Source organism: Octopus sinensis, unplaced genomic scaffold (assembly GCF_006345805.1).
Source record: "Octopus sinensis unplaced genomic scaffold, ASM634580v1 Contig10850, whole genome shotgun sequence".
In the NCBI taxonomy this organism is placed as follows: domain Eukaryota; kingdom Metazoa; phylum Mollusca; class Cephalopoda; order Octopoda; family Octopodidae; genus Octopus; species Octopus sinensis.
Genome location: NW_021832227.1, coordinates 337894 through 357733, shown reverse-complemented (window position 1 = coordinate 357733; position 19840 = coordinate 337894). Strand labels below are relative to the sequence as shown.

Genomic DNA, 19840 nt, shown 5'->3' with positions numbered 1-19840 from the left:
AGATATTAAAAAATAAATCTCAAATTCAGTAAAATAAATCCATGCCTAAAATGGTTAAATAATGTTAAAATAATTAGCCGGGTAAAAGTGGACATCATCCCTGTTGTTATGACCTGGGACGGAATCAAAGAATTTTTTATAATTTATTCTAATATAAATTCCGCATAATCTCCAGGGTATTATTTAATAATATACATTAAATTTTTTGTATTTTAATATTTGAATAGTATTGCCATGGAATTATATAATTTTATAAGACTGTAACAGTGATAAAACCAATTATGTTGATGAAATCTATATCAAACACACCAAACCTTGACGTTGATGAATTAAGGCAAGAGGAACTTGAAAAGTTGCTTAAACAATATCATATCATTGATGGAAGTAAATCAATTTCAACTATTGCAAATAGAAAAATATTATTTCGTCAAATGTTAGTATTAAGTCTGTTTAGTTTCTTATCTTAGGAATGAGTTAGCTTTTCTCGAAAATGAAAAACGTGAACTAAATGCAAATCTTTATCTAACACAGTCAGCAAAAAATGAAATGATGGATAATAAAATAATAGATGAAATCAAAGCGCTTTTACTAATAATAGGTCTATAAGAAAACTTATTGTTAGAAAGAAAAGAAAAAGAAATTTCCGACGAAGTGCAAAAGCAGAAAGAACTAAATCAAGTAATTGCTGATTTAGAAAGACAAGAAAATATAAACCGCACAGAAAAGAAGTTAATAAATCAAACTTCTAAAAACAAAATAAGAAATCTAGAATCAAGACTTCAAAAAATGATTAACGTTTACAATAGCAATAAAAATTATTAGGATTATGGAACTTCGTTAACAAAAAACAAAAACAATCGACGCCATTTGGCAGATTTATGTTTTCAGCAAAAGAAATTCGAAGCTCACAGAGTTAAAATCGCGGAATCTATCACAAATTGTCGAAATGAAATTAATCAAGCCATTGCAGCATCTACCTCTGCTCTCGAAACAAAGTTTAAATAATTCATTTAATATGTAAAGAGATGACTATTCTACAAAAACGCAATATCTGAAAGAAAAGTGCGAAAGAGACGAAAAACAGCATTTAGCGGAAATGAAAGAACTCAGTCGAATTATAGAACATGAAAAACAATTAAAGAAATTCATGTCTGACAAAACAGCAGAAAGACACGATGATAGTCAAATGGTTGCATGGAGACAGGAAAAAGGTTTGTGAGTAGATAAATTACCTATTGTGTAGTCTCTAAAGCAGAACATAAAAAATTAAGCGAAAAGGATTCACCCGCTACATTAGAAGAAGCTTCAATGAAAATAATTCAATTAATGGAAACTGACAATGTCGAACAAATAATCAAAAAATTTGATGAAAAAGAAGAATCTAATTTTGTTCTTTTCAAATTTGTAAATGAACAAAACAGCAATTTGGACAAATTAGCCAATGAAATTGAAGAAGTAAAATTTCATACTTTATAATAGATTACGAAAAATACGGAAATTTCTAAAAAAGAATTTAATAATTTAGAACAAAAACGCCAAAATGAATTGACTGCAATGGAATCTCAATTATCACGATTTAAAAATGTAAATGATACATACAAACAAGAAATAGAGAAAATTGGAAATTCAACTGAAATTTTTATCAATGGTAACTTGAATTTAAAATATTTATAATTTTAAGAAATTGAAAGCCTATTTGGATGCATGGACTGCAATAAATACATGCCACCAAATTCATTCGGTGAATTAGATAAAATTACGAAGAAAAACGTTGTAAAATATATGCAAGCCATTGAAAAACGACTTAATCAATTAATAATCATTAGCAATGCCATTCAAGTGAAAGAGATAGGACATTCTAAAAGAAATATTCCGATTTCTGCAAAAAAATCTATCAGATCTCAACAAAGTCCTCCACAATTGCCAAATATTGATATTCAAGGAGATGGTTAAAAATTTTTATTTTAAAAATTTTAGACGACAATGTTTCTCACTATGAAATTAGACCTCTCAGCAAAAGTGAATTAGAAAATCGAATTCAAAAAAAAATTCAAGCAACATATGATTCCAATTCAATTGGAAACAAAACAGAATTATCCGTGAATAATAAAAAACTAAAAAGAATGTCTAAAGATGACAAATATGAAGAGTTAAAACCTCAAACCGATAAAACTTAATTTAACACTTAGAACTACAAATAACACAATTCTAACATCATTACTTGAAATAATTGCTCTAATTCTTTGAATAATTGGTTCTTGCTTATAGTTTAGCACATCATTCTGTAGAATCTTCCGGCTTCATATTGCATAAAAAATCTTTATTTATTTATTTTAACCCAAGAATCACCAACAGTTAATTAGGGTAATTAATTAGGTGATTCCAACAATCCTCAAGATCTTTCTCAGGTTTTCCCGATGTTGGACTCTGGACCCAACGCAGGTGTGAGACGGGCGGAGAGCAGTTTTTGTGAGGAATTGAATCGGGGTGATGTGCTTCTGGTTGCTAAGGTCTTGGTCTTTTGGCAGGTGGTCCTGTTGAATGGCAAAGAAGCCCTTTCCGTCTTTCTTAATTAGGTGGTCAAGCGGAGTTGGAATAATGTTGTTCAAATTGGAAATTTTCGTTATGCTCGGCACGGCTCGGCATAGTGTAGTCTCAATTTTAAGGCGGTTAGACCATGAGAGATTAGTATTCCATGCGGCGCAGGCATAGCCAATTGTCGGTTCGATGAATTGTTTGTAAAGAGTGTCGGGATCCGGGAACGGTTTCTTTAGTACGCCAAATATCGATTTGATTAGTTTAATCTTTTTCTGACTGGATCCGGTGGCCTTCTCTAGATGGGCAGTAAAACACATGTGGGTGTCAAAAGTGACCCCCAGAATTTTAGGGTTCTTCGTGAATGGGATCTTTTCGTTGTCCAGAAAAAAGATCAAAGGTACATCTTCCGAGTCTCTTGTCCGACGTAAATAGAGTAATGGATGATTTTTCGGGGGAGATGCCATCCTGTTTTGATATAGCCAAGTTTGAATTTGTAACAAGAGATCTTGTGCTCTTTTGGCAGCTTTCGAGAAGTCTTGATCACGTGATCCAATGAGTAGATCGTCGGCGTAGGCGAAAATGATCGAGTTTTCCATTTCAGGATTAGGAATGCCGGATAGGTATAAATTGAATAGAGCAGGAAAAAGGGGGAGCCTTGGGGAACATCATTTGGGAGCAATCTTGAGATTGATATGATTCCATTCAGGCATACACGCCCTCTCCTTCCGCTAAGGAAATTCGAAAGCCAAAGTTTTATGTTCGAGTCGATGGATAGATCAAATATTTTTTGAGTCAGTATCTTTCTGGAGACTAAATCAAAGGCCTTCTGAATAAAAAATCTAAAGATATAAGATATGTATTTTAGCTAATGATTTTAGTATTTTTTATTTAAAATGAATTTGATATATTTTATAAAAATAAAGGGCGGCTTAAAATTGAAATTGTTTGGTGGTGTAAAGTAATTTATAATAGTATATGTGCGAACAAATTGATTCTGAATCTACTATTTGTGAAGATAACGTTGAAGACTCGATGTAATCAATTATTATAATTCATTAGAGGTCAATTAATATTTGAAGCTCCATGTAATAACAAAGATTCGAAAATTCTTAACCAACTTTACGTTCAAAAAGACATTGCAGAGAGTTTCAAACCTAAAGTTGAATTTTTAAGGCAAAGACTGAGCCATCTCAAGATTATTGCTTTGGTATATCATAAATTAATATTCTCATAGAAACTAAAATCAAATACAAAAAAACTTTCAGAGGCATTTAACATTATTTCGGGCCTTAATCGTCTGGATTATTTGAATAGAACAGTTTTTGTATTTTTTCTTTTTATGATTTCTTAGCTGCTTTTGGAAGAAAATCAAAGTATTGAAAATCAATATAATTCAATAATGTACAGTAAATTATTTAAATTTTGTCAATGATTCTCTATTTGATTTTGTATTATTGTTGACTTATTTTTCACTTTTGAAATTTTGTTTTTTAGCAGGAATTGCTTTTCATTTATCTCAGAATCTTGCATGTAGAAGCTCTCTAGTATTTTTAGAGACCAGAGGCTAATATGTTTCTCAAATTTATAGTATTTGTTTTTAAGATTATTTGAATTATAATAAACTTAAATATTATGATAATGATATATAATTTAATAAAATAATTGTGGTGAGGTATGCAGGATTTGAGTGATCCTTTCGCGGATCTTCGCAGGGAGGTAGTTTAAAGATATAAAATAATAAAATTAAGAATCCTGAGCTTGAAAAAAGATTGATTGACTTTAAGAAACGGCAATTAGAAAGAGAATATAAGAAAATGACAAGCAATGTCAGACCGCAGAGAAATAAATCTGTTCCACTTGTTCAAGACAGTTTTTGCCAATTTTATAACGTTTTTAGTAAAGGTAATCGATAGGCATTTTGTAAGTTTTTTTAATTTTATCACAACTGTTTTGTCTGGATTTTTTTTTGGTTTTTTTGCAGCAAATTTGCTCTTTGGCGAAACAGATTTATTGAGGGTTATTTCTATAATTTTATTTTAGAAACTGTGTTATGGTCTCGTATTGGCTGCTGTCGTTTTTGTAGCCGATATTTATTTTATTATTAAAACTCATTAACTCATCCAATTTCTATTTCATGATAACATATTTTCAAGTATTAATTAATAATTCTTAAAACTGCACTCAGTTGTAGATGAAGTATAACTTTTCTATCAGTAGTGACCATTTTTAGTAAATTTACCTTGCTAACTTTGCCGGTTCGACTTATAGTGGCTGTCCGTGTCGGAAGCTTTGTTCGTGTTTGACGAGTTACGCCGTCATAGATAATTTTTTTACATAGGGATTTCTAATATGGATGGATTTGGGGTGGAATATTATGAGATTTCTAGTATTCATCAGCCGTACATCAATGAAAAGAAACTTAAAAGACAAGAGAGTTTTGAATTCATGTCTCAATTTTGAATTAATTAAAATAATTAACTTACTTGTTCTTGCTCTTGAATACAAATTCTGTTGCTGTTTCAAGGGAAACCTTAGACACTTACGTGCTTATAGCAACGCGGACGTGCTGTTGTTATTGCTTTTTTTGAATAAAAACTATAAAAAATGCGGAATTGCTATAACAAGATTTGCTAAAACATTCATCAGCGTTCAATTGAAGATTTTCTTTAAAAAAGAAGTACTAACTTTATTAGTTACTTATATTATATATAAATGTTTAACATTTTATTTAAATAATTTGTTGCTATGAAAATTCATTCTGTTAATAGATCATGGAAACTATTTGCGAAGGCTTGAAATTTTCTTCAAAAATACAATCTGGGAACTTGAAGAAAGTCGAGTTCCTAAATCATACGGAAGACGATAGTTTGAATAATCAAACTCATTATTTTGCATTGTGGCTCAACAAAGACTGTGAAGGGACTCCATTTGAAACAAATAATAGGTATATTTAGCTTTAAAAGATTAAAAAAGAACCTGGTTTTATTTTTCTGTAAGTTGTTATCAGCCACTGCAGAAAATTTCTCTTAAAATTATGAATATGCAAAATCAAAAAAAATTATTTCAGCTTGGTCATGTACCGATGGTGCGTAATCTACCATGCAAATCTACGTGGGAAAGAATTCAATCAAATGTAGATTTTGAAGTATAAATCTATATTTATTATATTTCATTTTTAGCCGAGCAAAGAAGGATTTTCGTTATATTTTACTTATACATTTCCCGAAGAGTTTAGTTCTTCAACTGAATTTGCATTTACATATCCATGGACCTACGAAGATGACCAAACATTTTTTGCTCGATTACAAGAATTATACTCAAAACATCCATCTATTTACTTTCACAGAGAAGTTCTCTGTTATTCACTTGGAGGGAATAATGTTGACTTAATTACAATAAGTGGACAAAATGGTTTCAAAAAAGAAAAAGAAAAAAGATTCAATTGCAGAATTTTTGATAATAAAATTCCCCGATGCGCAGCTTTCAATAAAAAAGTGATTCTTCTAAGTGCCCGGGTGCATCCCGGAGAAACCCCGGGGAGCCTTGTTCTCTTAGGTCTTGTACGATTTTTGTTATCAAACGATAAAAATGCTGCCAGACTACGCAAGGAGTTTGTGTTTAAAATTGTGCCAATGCTTAATCCCGATGGAATTTTAGTTGGAAATTATAGAATGGATTGCTTGGGGTCAAATTTGAACAGAGTTTACAATAATCCCGACCCTCTCATTCATCCATCAATTTACTCTGTAAAAAGTCTTGCGATATATCATCACATTGCAAATTCATCTTTATCAAAATTAAGTGTTTCAAAATTATTAAACAAAGTTTTTCCACAATATCAAGATGATAATGAAATGGACGAATTTCTTCAATCGAGTGACGATCTAAATCATCCCGAGCTATTAACTATTTCGTCTAATGAAAGTGGAATAGCTTTCTACATAGACTTTCATGGTCACGTATCGAAACGAGGCTGCTTTTTATATGGAAATTATTTTAAAGATGAAAAAACACAGGTTTTAAAGTATTATTCAAATTATAGATTGATAACATGTTGTTGGCAAAACTTATATCAATAAATTGTCCTTATTTTGACATGGAAAGCTGTAATTTCTCTGAGCGTATGATGAACTGTAGCGATGGAAGAGGTCAATCTCGACAGGGATCTGGACGAGTGTCACTTTATCAGTCCATTGGAATAGTACGTAGTTATACATTCGAATGCAATTATAACACAAATCGCATATCAAACGAATTTCCGCTAATAATGGGACAGAAATTTACAAAAAATGATTTCAGTCAAGTAAAAAAATGAATTTTATTGATTGTACAGATTGGTAAAGAAATTGGTTTATCTATTCTCGATTACTATGGAATTAACGCTTGCTCTCGTCTTCCAAATTCCAAATATAAAAATTTGTTAGGTGTAAAGCATTGCTTGTCAAAATGTGTGGCAGTTCAAAGAAAAAAGGCCAATGAAAAGAGAATCAATTCAAAGAACTGTTCTTATTATTAATTATAACTTAGTTTTAAACAACTTTTTAAAGCTGAAAGCAGTCGAAGAATTAGAATCAGAAAGAAAAAATACTTCAGAAATTAACCACTTAAATAAAAAAACCTCTCCAAATCTTCCTCTAAAGGTTGACAATAATAATTTTTTAGTTAAGATAAAAAAATCTAAGAATCAAATGCATTGTTTGGAATCTGACGTGTTGAATATAAAAAAGTTTTTTGAATGATTTTATTCTTGCAGGATAAATAATTTAAAAATTAAAAAGCAAAAAAATAATACTTGTTTGAAATTGACAAACCTGAATAATGTTAAAGAAATTTTCGATGGTTCTAAAATTGTAAAAAAATATTTGATTATTTTAATTTATAGGAAAAAGTATCTGGAGTTGCATTTTTTGTTAAGATTTAATAAAATTGATATTGAAAAATTTTAAAACAAGATTTATTAATCTTATTTCTTAATAGTGGCTTAAAGTTGTAAATTTATCCAAAAATTGTTTTATATTGTCAATTATTTAACTTTCTTGCCTCTGCAGCTTAGTAATGGAAGAAAAATTATTAATGACCCTAATTAGCTGATTCGATCTAATTTTAAATCAATTAATGATAATTTAATCATTTGAGGTATTTCAATCATGATATATTGATAAACTTTAAATTATTTTTGATAGTTTACAAACGTTTACAAATATGTGACAAGTGACGAAGATTTGTAACAGCCCACCTGGATTTAAAAATGATTTTAGATATGACGTAATATATGTGATTTATTGAGGCCTGTACTCTTATGGAAAAATCTATGACGTATTTGTTTTTATTTTTAAACCCCTTTAAACTCATTTAATTACAAAAATAGAAATTTCAGAATAATCATTAATAAAAAATGAGCCGTGATTTGAATCTAAATAAGGTTTCTAATTATTTTATATAATCCGTAGTTATGTTAAGTTTTATCAATATACCTAAAACATCTGGTAAGACATTAAAAATTGATCGTCTAGTATATAATTCATTTGATTATATTTTTTTAAATTTTTTAAAAAAATTGATATTACAAATTTAATAAAAATTTATTATTCATTTAGGTTGCGTATTCGTCTTTCCATGGCGAGTCACAATTTACATTCATTTAAAACTTCTAAGTTGTATTTAGCTCCATATTTAATCTTTGTGATCTTTGTTGTATCATTAGCATTGATCTATCCAACCTTTCTATTTTATAACAACTCAAATGGATATTTTCCATATCTAAGGTCCTAATTTTGATAATTAAATATTTTAGTGAAGTAACGGACGCTGGTTTTGGAAGTATTCTTTTCTCAATTTCCCTCATAATAATCTCTATAATAAGTGATAATCTGTTATTTAATGTTGAGGTTTTTTTACATTTTTCCTTCGTTACATTTACATAAAGAGCCGAATTTCTACGAGGAATTCATTATTTCAAAAAATTAACAGATTTGCATTTTTTGTGGGATTTATGGTGTCGATTGGGACTTTTTTAACTGCTAATTTTAAAGTTAGGTTAAGTCTTAATGTCTTAGTCTAGCTCAATGAAAACTGGACATTATGTGGCTGCGATTATTGTTTTCACAAGTCAGCCCGTTTACTGTATTTTGCAAACGTATTTGGGAAGGGTGTCTAAGCAGGACGGAAAGGCGACATTTTGGAGAATTGTGATAACAATTTTCGTTGTTTTGGGAGGTATTATAAGTAAGAATATTCGATTATCCATATTTTAGCCTTTTTTGGGACATCGATGGTAGATATTGACGGAATATCTCAGGTTTCGATTTTCTGTCAATTTACCACAGAATAAAAAATTTTGGTCTTTTGCTGGATTTTGCGAAGTTATGACTCTGCTTTTATGTCTTGCGTTTAACCTCACGTTTGTTTCAGAACTGAGACGCATTTCCATCGCACTGACCTTTTCTATTATTGATGCAACCCGAGAGTCTGAAAATTTAGAAATGATTGAAAATTATATCTAAATACAGAGTAATTTAAATTTCAAAGATTTATTCGCTTTATAATTTTTTTTATCTTCCACCCTTTGGATTTGGTAGGATTTCCAACTCAAGCAAGTCTACCCTTTAGAGTAGTGTTCCCCAATTCTGGATGCTAGAAATTTTTTAGGGAATGCCAGGAATGATTTTAAAAATTTGAAAAAAGCTTCTGCAAAAAATGTTTTCTATATACCACAGATAAGAACCTTGTTGTCCTCATGCCCTCTAAACCCTACTTTTCTGACTTTTCCTCTTCTTTCTTGTTGGGTAAATTTCTCCAATAAACTCATTATATATTCTATTTTTCTAGGTCAAAATGAAAATAAAAATCATTCTTAAAATAACAATCGTTTCGAGTATACTGTATTGTTGTAGTCGAAACGCAACGTATAAATGCAACGTATCTTCCAAAAAATATATTTGAAGCGCATAATAAAAAAGGTCCATTGGTTTATACTTTGATTAAATTCACATTACAAAAACAATTAAGATATAACCTCTGTACTTGAGCTCCATTTGGTCCTCGCCAAAAACGTAATCTGAGACCAGTTATATTAATAAATACAAATTAATTTTCAAATTTAAATGATTCAGATAGTTTCATCATTCTGAACTTTTTAAGGAATCCGCTGGAGTAGACTCCGAGTAGAAGGCCCCTGTATTCCTGACGTCTCAACAGCCAGGGGGACAAACACTCTGCCATTCCCAATTCCAGCGTATTTCTCACTCTTCCATATGAAATTATTTTCTCTAGAAGGTTAAATATTAATTTATTTAAATAATGATTTTATTAAAGTATTTTTAATTAATTTTTTAACAAGTCTATGTGGTACTCTTTTATTAAATACAGAAACGTGTTTTTTTCAAATCATAAAAGTGCAAGATTTCTACCGACTATAAATAAACCCTTGAAATACAAAGATGAAATGGACTATGACGAGATACATTGGGACCCGTAAAATAATTTGTTTTATATTTTTTTAGTATCATAAAAAAGAAAGTAAGCCTGCCTTCTATTATTGAACATAAAAATTTTGTTGGATCACGCTCAATTTGTTTGATCACATCTTGTGCTAAAAGGCAGCTAATGATGCTAAAGAAAAGGTGTCAATTTAGTTTAATCACAGAAATTGTGAGGAATGGTCTGATCAACTTCTTTCTACATTCTTTCCAGTTTCTCCACAAGAAATAATTTTTATTCGATCTTCAATTGCAATGATAAATGTCCCAATTAAATCCCTCGTTCGTTTCTTATCTCAAGACGCTAAAGTCATGCGAAGGATAGAACGCATTTTGAATTCAGATTCAGACTTTTCGGATCTTAGTTTAGCAATAATCGAAAAATTGAATGTCATGAGAGAAGAAAACCGACTCGGACTTCTTCAATTTTTTGATGGAAATGAAACACTTCCATTCTATTGGGAAGCTAGGGAATATGTTACTAAGTCTCATAGACAGACTAATGGATTTGAAGGAACTTTGGGTAACATGTGGGTGGCATGTGGGGGACAAAACACCACAGAAAGTCTCTCCTTAATCGACACTTCTCACTTAAGGAGGAAATTATCCTTAAAGTTTCCTTTAGTAAGTCAATAAAAATAGTTTTATACTTCTTTTAAATATGTTTAATTGAGCGTAATACCTTCAAAGATTTTGGATTAAATCATCATTAGCATAGTACGCACGTGGTCTCCTCTAGAAAGATTCCTCATAAAATTTGGGTAGTCTATCAGGATAACGCACCTCTTTTTTGGGGAAAACTCTGTTTTGGGGCATTATAAATTTTTTTAACCAAATTATAAAAAATCAATTAATTTTAACATCTCTATTTGGGGCATTGATTTTTTATTAAATAAAATTAATTATACCAATTTAAAAAATTAATATTTTAAGACACGTTTCATTTCAAATTTCTTGTGTAATGCCTTTGAATTATGAAACCAAGTTGAAGATTGCTGATCATCTTTTAAAGAAAGAACATTCTGAGAGGAGATTATCCATAATGTACAATACTAGCAAGGGAACTATTTTTCGTATAAAAAAGAATATTCTTCCATTTATCAAAAAAGGATTTCTTTCCTCATCATTAAGTGAAAATAAAAACGGATCTGATGAAAAAGTCCTTGATATTTTTCAGCGTCTAAGGGATCAGAATGTTCCAGTTTCTGGAACTCTTTTAAAAAAAATTTCCCTAACTGTTTCTTCGAGAATGGGCTTAAACAAGTTTAAAGCTTCAAATGGATGGTTAGAAAAATTCAAGCAGAGGCATGAATTAAAATTCCGAACATTGTCAGGCGAATCCGCATCTGCTGATCATGCGATAATTTTCAATTTTTTATCAGAATTAAATATCAAAGTTGAACAATATGGAAAGGAGAACATTTTTAATTGTGACGAAACTTCTCTTTTTATCAAACTTACCCCATGTAAATCATTCGTGAAAACTGGTGATTCGGCACGGGGCTTTAAAAGGAGTAAAGATAAAGTTACTCTTCATCTATGCTGTAGTTACACTGGAGAAAAATTTGAACCATTAATAATCGGAAAATATAGAAATCCTAGATGTTTCAAAAATTTTCTCCCGAAATTTATGGAATTTTATACTCTTCGTCCAAAAATGCGTGGATGACAAGAGACATTTTTATATCCTGGCTCAAAAAAATTAATGAAAAAATGATTATTCAAAAAAGAAAAATCTTAATGTTATTAGATAACGCTGCTTGCCACAAAATATCGACATTTAGCAACGTTGATTTTTTATTTTTACCAAAAAATACGACACCAATACTTCAACCATTGGATGCTGGAATCATTAAAAATTTCAAGGATAATTATTTGAATTGTCTAATTGATTTTTTATGTTTTCAAGACGACCAGGATTTGTTTATAGAGTCTTTATCCAAATTAAATTTGCGGCAAGTGGTAACAATAATCTCAGATGCTTGGAATAATGTATCTGCGGATATTATTTATAACTGCTGGCAAAAGGTTTTTCGACAATCTCCATCAGACTCGAGTTGCATAAATGAATCATCTGAAGAAATATTTAATAATGTTATTGATAAATGTTTTGATGAAATAGAAGATAATGATCCAAATATCTATGAGAATATAAGCTGCGAACATCAATATCACAAATTTTAAGTTTGATGGAAAACTTAGAGACAAACATCTTTGATTTGATTCCAGATTCTCTTCATGATTTTTATGAATTCAGAAAGAAAGTGTCGTTAGGAATTAAAAATAAATATAAATATGGAGAAAAATTAACTGATTATTTTAAAAATAATGTTCTTTTTCTTTATTTATTGAGCTTTTTGAAAAACCTCTTTTTTGGGGAAACCTCTGATTTGAGGCACTTAGTGCCCCATTTAGAGGTCGGACTGTATATTATTGATCTAATTGATTTGCATCATTATATCTAGGAACTTACGTATTGTTTTTGTTTGGGCTGGATATATCCTTAAGTTTTGCTGGACTCCGGTTGCCGTAATGAATTCTTCTTGAGTCGTATGAATGTCATGCCTATGTTTCACCACCATGCTTTTTAGTGTTTTCTTTGTCACAGGTGCCTGAATATATGTTCTCGTCGGGCCTTCAACGGATAATTTTCCATATAGGCTTTGTAGCACGTTGAAACCACCCTATCCCATGTCAGCACAATTGGAATAATCTTCACAGGTGCCCCGTAAAATATTCTTAGTTCTCCAGCCAGAAGATTGCATTTATGTAATTTTTCCACCTGAGTTTTTTTGCGATGTAATTCCCACTTCAGATACTTGAAATTTTACATCTAATGGCCAGAAAATTATACACTGTTGTAGTCCAGATAAAACAAATTTAAAATCCCTTCTTGAAGGCCTTATTGATGAATTAAGACTAAGCTATGGATAATGGATTTGGACGGTCGTGAGTTCGATTCCGAAGGAGGCCAGTTTTCATCCTGGGGCAAATTCTCGTTATCGTTCCCCTGCCCGTGAGGCAACGAGTACTTCTGCCACGACACAGTTGGAAATGGGGATCTCTTACCTTCCGGGCTTAGCGTGGCGTTACGGGGTCCACCATGTCAGTTGGAAATTCCTTCGGATATGGCAACGCTCAGGAGGCACTTAATGCCTACCGAAAAAGGACTCTTAGCTTCTCAGACCCTGGGACATCGTCGTCTCAGGCCGATCTTGCGGGAAGGATTGAACCTTTCAGAAGGATCTCCCTCGTTTGGATCGGCGATCACGGGAATAACTATAATTAACTGGCTTGCCCGTGTTTGGTCTTTAAATAATAATAATAATAATTGGTCAGCCTGATCCGCAAGACGAACTTGTCCACCCACTGTTGCGAGATGAAAAGGAGTTGGTCAGAGAAGAAGTTTTTCATAAATTCATGGTGAGGGACCTCCGGGGAGCACTCCGGGTTATCTCCAATGACGGCACAATATTGCCGACGACACCTTGGATCTACTCAAGCGCAAGCACCCATCGGCCCCGAAAATGTGTGGCCGTTCCACTTCATAAAATCCTCGCTGGATGTGAAAGTACTTCTGGAGGAGATCCTCGCATGCATTTCTTCTTTCAATGGGGCACAGCGGTGGTTTCGACGGCTTGCGTCCTAGCCATCTAAAGGACTTGGTTTCGGCCTCCGCCCATGAGGCTGGCCGGTCTCTGGCTGGAGCGCTTACTGCTTTAGTCCACCGCATAATCGAAGGGGACATTCCATTGACCGCTAGGGAGCTCCTTTTTAGTGTCCATCTCCTTGCCTTCGACAAAAAAGACGGTGGGATACGTCCTATTGCTATTGGAAACGTTCTCAGAAGACCTGCTGCCAAAATCACTTCACGGAGGGCATCACAGAGATTCAGCTGCAACTCTCGCCACTTCAGCTGGGTATGGAAATTCTAAATGGATTTATGTTCATGCAACCAGAGAATTCTTTTCGTAAAAAAGAAACTCAAATGATCCGGGAATTTTAGCTATAAAACTAGACATTAAGAATTCAATTAACAGCCTGAGAAGAGATATGATCCTCAAAGCCTGCATGGAAAGGCCCCCGATAATATCGGCTTGGTTCACTTGGCATACGGATCAGACAGCTCTCTCCTTTTTGGAAATGAAATCATTAAATCGTGCACAGGAGTTAAGCAGTGCGACTCTCTCGATCTACGCCGTACGAAAAGCCGATTGCGAAATCGGACTGGGAGTAAACGTCAGCAAGTGCAAGCTTATAAATATATCTTGTTCGACCGAAACTGACAACCACACCCATTGATTATGTTTTTTCCTTGGCGCGCCCATGGGTGACTGATTTTACAAATAAACTCATGTTGCCTGATACTCACTACGGATTTTTGAGTAAAGATTATGTTTCCAGGACTCCTATACTTGCTGCGAACATCAAACTGCTCAATACAATCTGACATGCTTCAATTGCTCGATACTTCTCTGAAATTGGCCGCTAAAAAATTCTAAACATATGCTTTGATGATGGTAAATAGACTTGGTGCAAATTACCTCTACGTTTTGGTGGAGTTAGACTACGTTCGCCGCTAGACATGACCCTCCCTAACTTTTTTCTTCTCAAGCGCCAATTTCCACGTCCTCATTACCCAAATCCTACGTTACTCCTCCGGATTGGAAGAGGACCGGGTTATCTCTTGAGATTGTGAACTTTTGGCCATTCTATCCAACATTTTACGCCAATGGGAATGAGATTACATTTCCAGCAAAGCTAAAATTGACGCAATCAAATTTACATTGAATCAACGTCCTCATTACCCAAACCTAAATTGAATCATCTCTTACCTTCTTTCCGGTCTTAGCGTGGCATTATGGGGTCCACCATGTCAGTTATAATTTTCAATCAGATATGAAAACGCTCAGGAGGCACTTAATGCCTACCGAAAAAGGACTTCTAGAACTCTGACCCTGGGACATTGTCGTCTCAGTCCGATCACGTGGGCAAGATCGAACCTTTCAAAAGGATCGGGGATTCACGGGGATTATAATTTACTGGCTTACCCTGGTCTCTTGGTCATTAATAAATAAATAAAATAAATCGCCTATTTCGGTGAACCCTGGGGTTCCGCGGAGCCAGTTTTGGGGTTCCGCGAAATTTATTATATTTATTTAATAATAGTTTTTAATTATTAAAATATATTAAACATCCACGCTTATATCTTGTTTCTCTTTTGAGTTAGTTGGTCAATTTTATAAGATTTTTAATGAGAAACAATAATTGCATAAGAGATTTCAAAAAATATTCAAAAAAGGTTTTTTTATAATTATAATTTTAGAAAAAAAATATGATGAAAGCTACCTCTCATATGGGTTTTCTCAGAATGGATCTGATTTACCACATACGGCAGAATGTGTAATACGCCATCATATAATATCTAACACATCTCTTCTTCTGCCAAACTATTAAGACATTTATTGATGAAGCATCCTCATTTAAAGGATAAAGATATTTTCTTTTTTCAAAACAAATTAAATGCATCTACAAGGTGCAAGTTGGAAATGTCCAATTTTGCGAAAGACGACAATTTAAAATCGACCAGAGCATCTTATGAAGTATATAATTATTTTAATCAAACAGGTGAGTTATCTTGTAGCACGTTGTGGAGAGGCACATACAATTGCCGAAAATCTTATAAAGCCGTGTTCAAAAAAAATCATCGAGTGTATTTATGGCGAACAAATGTTTAAGAAACTGGATCTTGTTCCTTTGTCAAATAATACTATTTCAAGGCGAATTCAGGAATTTTCGGAAAATATTGAAACACAGTTACTAATTCGTTTGAATAATTCGAATGGTTTCGCTATTCAAATTGATGAATCTACTGATGTTGAAGGATTGGCAGTTTTATTGGTTTTCGTTCGATACCCTTTCGATACAAGAGTATCTCGAAGAATCAAAATCATCATTGGACAATACAGTTCTTCAGGACATCAAAGATCATTTGATGATTTTGGACGATAACATTGCGAAATATTTTCCGGGTAAATTTGATGACGATTGGGTTCAAAACCCATTCAAAGTTAAAGTAATACCAGCAAATCTAACATCAATTGAATATGAACATCTTATTGATTTGACATCAGAATCAGCGTCATATCAGTTATATAAAAATGAATCCCTTTTTAATTTTTGGAGGGGATACATTTCAAAATATCCAGATATCTCAGAAAAGGCTATACGTAAACTATTACCTTTTCCAACGACTTACTTATGCGAGCCTGGGTTTTCAATATATACATCCACCAAAACAAAATATAGAAATAAACTCAATGCTTCCGCTGATATGAGGATACAGTTGTCAACAATAACTCCTAACGTTACGCAACTATGCTATGATAAAAAATTACCTCAATGTTCACATTAAAATTGTTTTTGGTTATTACTATTATGTTTTAAGTGAAATTATAATAATTGAATTGGAGGGGTTCCGCAAAAAATAAATTAGCCCAAAAGGGTTCCGCGAGCACCTTAAGGTTGGGAACCACTGATCTAGGTCACTGACAGGCATGTCATCTAGGTGCTCCACGATTTACTTTTTGATCTGAAGGACACACCTAAGGCCGACATACTAAACAATTAAAAAACCTAGAATTCAAAAATTTTGACTGTGATCAATACATATTAATCTTTAAACTCTGTTTCTGTCTTATCTGTTTATACTGATGTTTTAGCAGCTAGGATTTTAGCAATTACGAATATTTTTGTATTAATATACGTTGGAAATCCCAAAAATACTTTTGGCAATCAAGATACAAAAGAAATACTTCACAAAACAAATTTTACAAAAATGAAATGAATTAAGTTAAAATAGCGATATTTTTTTGAAAATGGAAAAATATTTTGTTAATTATTTTTAATTATTTGAATTTTATAATTATTACGTTTTGTGATACCATCATGTCAAATATTGACTATTCTAAATGGAATAACATAGAAGTAATAGATCAAATAATGTAAAAATAAGATATCCGATGATGAAGATGACACACATCCAAACATAGATACTCCAAGTCTCTTTAGATGGAGGCATCGAGCCAGGCTCGAGAGAATGGAAGAACAGAAAATAAAGGAACAGAAGCTTGCTACCGAAACCAAAAAGTAAAGTCGTAATAGTTGATAAAATGACAGGCATAAAGAGAAACTGGCTGAATTAAAGGATAAAATCGAATCTGTTTCCGACTGTCAGGCAATATTCGTTTTTTGGATTTTTTAGGAGAGAGAAAAGATGCAAAATAAATTTGAAGAACTGAAAATACAAGGAGAAGATCTAGCCAAAAGACAGGCCGAATTAGACGTCGAAAAGAAGAAAACTCCTCTCAATGTCGACACGATTAATAAGGAAAAAACATCCAGAACGGTAGCTATTATCAGTCCTATAAATTTAGGTATTTTCTTCTGTGGAGGAATATATTCCTAAACAACAAACAGACGAAGAGAAAGCTGAGAGCCTTGTAAATAAGTTTTCTTTACTCTTTCAGAAAAGTTTCAAAGAAAATTACATGCCACTTGTAAAGAAATTTGGCTTTCTTCGTCGTTCGAACGACAGCAGGGAATTTCTAAGAGAAAACACGCACCTCATTTGTGACGAAGCTTGCAGTTTGCTAGTGATTTGGTGCATTGATTTGGCAATGGACGAAGTAGGGACATTTTTTTAAACATAGAAATTCGACTTGTTAGACCACGTTTCTCATCAAGTGATCGTCCTTCAGTTTATTCTTCAATTGGCTACTCAGTTGAAGCGAGATCCGCGCTCATGTGCTGGCCCGTTTTTCCAACGGTTTGATTATTTGTGAAATATTACGAGATACGACAACGTGAGTAATGATAAAAGCTTAAAAGTCTACAAAAAATCTTTTGACGATGAGTTGATAGCCTTTAGAGCCAGAATTCGAAAACGTGCTTTAGAAAGACGGGAAGAAGCAGAGGAGGAAATTATCGAAGAGAGAGTTCTTGAGAAGGGAGAAATGCTTGGACCAGGAGGACTTGACCCGGCAGAAGTTTTTGAGACTTTGCCACCTGTTGTGTTAAGTTTTATTATATTTAAGGCTCTGCAAAGTTGTTTTGAATCGCGTGATGTCGAGATGTTAAAGTCTGTCATATCTTCTATGAACCCTGATGAGGCAGAATACCACATGAAGAGGTGTGTTGATTCTGGTTTGTGGGTAGCCGATGCTAATCAGGAAAACTAATAATTCTTTCTTGGTTACACTAATTTGGTTTTTTCACTGTGTTTTGATTTTAGTAAAGACGTGTAAGTGACAATATGTAATGATAAAATTCTGAAAATCTTTATTTAGGCAGCTGCGATTATTCATATTTTTTAATATTTTACGCTGTACAATGTTTTCAGACTAAAATTTCTACTTAACTTGGCTCATATTTCATTTCGGAAATTTTTTAGTGTTGACTTTCAAAGAAAAGTAAAAAACTTAGGGAAAACTCTTAGGTGTTTCAAAAAATCTTCATTCCATTATTGAAGCAACGCTTTGTCAAACATTCCAAAACTTTTTTAAACCCCTTTTTTTCTTTAATTCAAAAAAATTTTAAAAGTGTGCTGTGGTGTGATTAACGGAAACCTCAGATGGTAAATAAAGAACGAAGCGAAGACGAAGTACGAGGAACAAAGCCACTGAGGACAACTCGGGCATGTCTCTTTTGTGGGCAGTCGAATATCAGGAAATTTGGAATTAACTGCACGCCATGTGAATCATTCGCCCATTTGGGCTGCATAAAAATGAGCAAAGCCTGCGCCGAGACGCTGTCAAGCTGGCAGTGCCCCTCTTGTATTGGAAACGAGGTCCCCAGGCGGGAAACAACAGCTCAGCCAAACTTTACATCACCACATACTGACCACATTCTCTTGAAGATCTCGAACCTCCGGAAAGCCAGGAAAATCCCAGTAAAAATCCCAAAAGGAGCACGTATTGCCGCAGCAACGTGCCTTTCAGACCTCATTGACAACGCACTGTCCTCTGACAGCTGGGAATCCTGGCTAAAACTTATATGCTTCGCATCTGTTGCACTCGGAACACCTACAACGGAATCTGATAACCAGAGTAAAGAAACAAACCCCCGGCTAAACTTAACCGGGAAACTGAAAGGAAGCATATTGAATTTCGGCAGTCATAGCATACACGCAATACTTGAACAGCCACTTATTGCCAATGCGGTCAAAACCAGAGGAGCATTCACCAAAGATGCCCCCAACAAACTGAAGGAGCGAGTGAATCGGAAACTTCTGGAGGGCGATGTGCGGGCAGCCCTACGGGTTATCACGTCCGATGACACCGTGCTGTCTAGCACCCCCGAGGTCCTGAATACCTTAATTCAGAAGCACCCAAGTGCACCGAGTGATTATGTAAAGTTCTCGAATCCTGAAGGAACCCAAGAGATTATGATTACCGAATCAGAAGTGCGGCACGGAATCGCTTCTTTTGCCGCTAGCAGCAGCGGAGGCTTGGATGGGTTACGCCCCGGCCATATCAAGGACCTAACGTCCACCTACACCTCGGAAGCAGGACGCTGTCTTGTTAAATCGATCACGGACCTAATAAGGAAAATGGTGAATGGCGACATCCCGGAGTATGCCAGAGAATTGCTCTTCTCCGCAAGGCTACTCGCGTTCAAAAAACCCAACGGAGGAATCCGCCCCATTGCGGTCGGAAACTATTTCAGAAGACTCGCAGCGAAGATTGCTTCGACCCTCGTGAGCCGCCCACTCGGTGCGGAGTTCTTCCCAGAACAAATGGGTGTTAGTATCCAGAACGGATGTG

General features: G+C 33.7%; 2 protein-coding genes and 1 long non-coding RNA gene across 3 annotated transcripts; all 3 read left to right on the top strand.

The window, feature by feature from the left end:
• The first annotated feature begins 275 nt into the window (after positions 1–275).
• LOC115228658 lies at positions 276–598 on the top strand. The gene is made up of 2 exons (XR_003883235.1): positions 276–433; positions 468–598. It is a non-coding gene; the product is annotated as an uncharacterized LOC115228658 (long non-coding RNA).
• A 228-nt stretch (positions 599–826) lies between these two features.
• LOC115228655 lies at positions 827–1953 on the top strand. The gene is made up of 5 exons (XM_036498991.1): positions 827–836; positions 1026–1211; positions 1244–1455; positions 1486–1648; positions 1682–1953. Exons 1-5 carry the CDS (start codon positions 827–829, stop codon positions 1951–1953), a joined length of 843 nt encoding a protein of 280 aa, XP_036354884.1.
• A 3585-nt stretch (positions 1954–5538) lies between these two features.
• LOC115228654 (cytosolic carboxypeptidase-like protein 5) lies at positions 5539–6617 on the top strand. Its single transcript, XM_029799197.1, has 2 exons — positions 5539–5683; positions 5718–6617. The coding sequence occupies exons 1-2, from the start codon at positions 5573–5575 to the stop codon at positions 6615–6617; spliced, it is 1011 nt and encodes a 336-aa protein (XP_029655057.1). The 5' UTR covers positions 5539–5572.
• The last annotated feature ends 13223 nt before the right edge of the window (positions 6618–19840 follow it).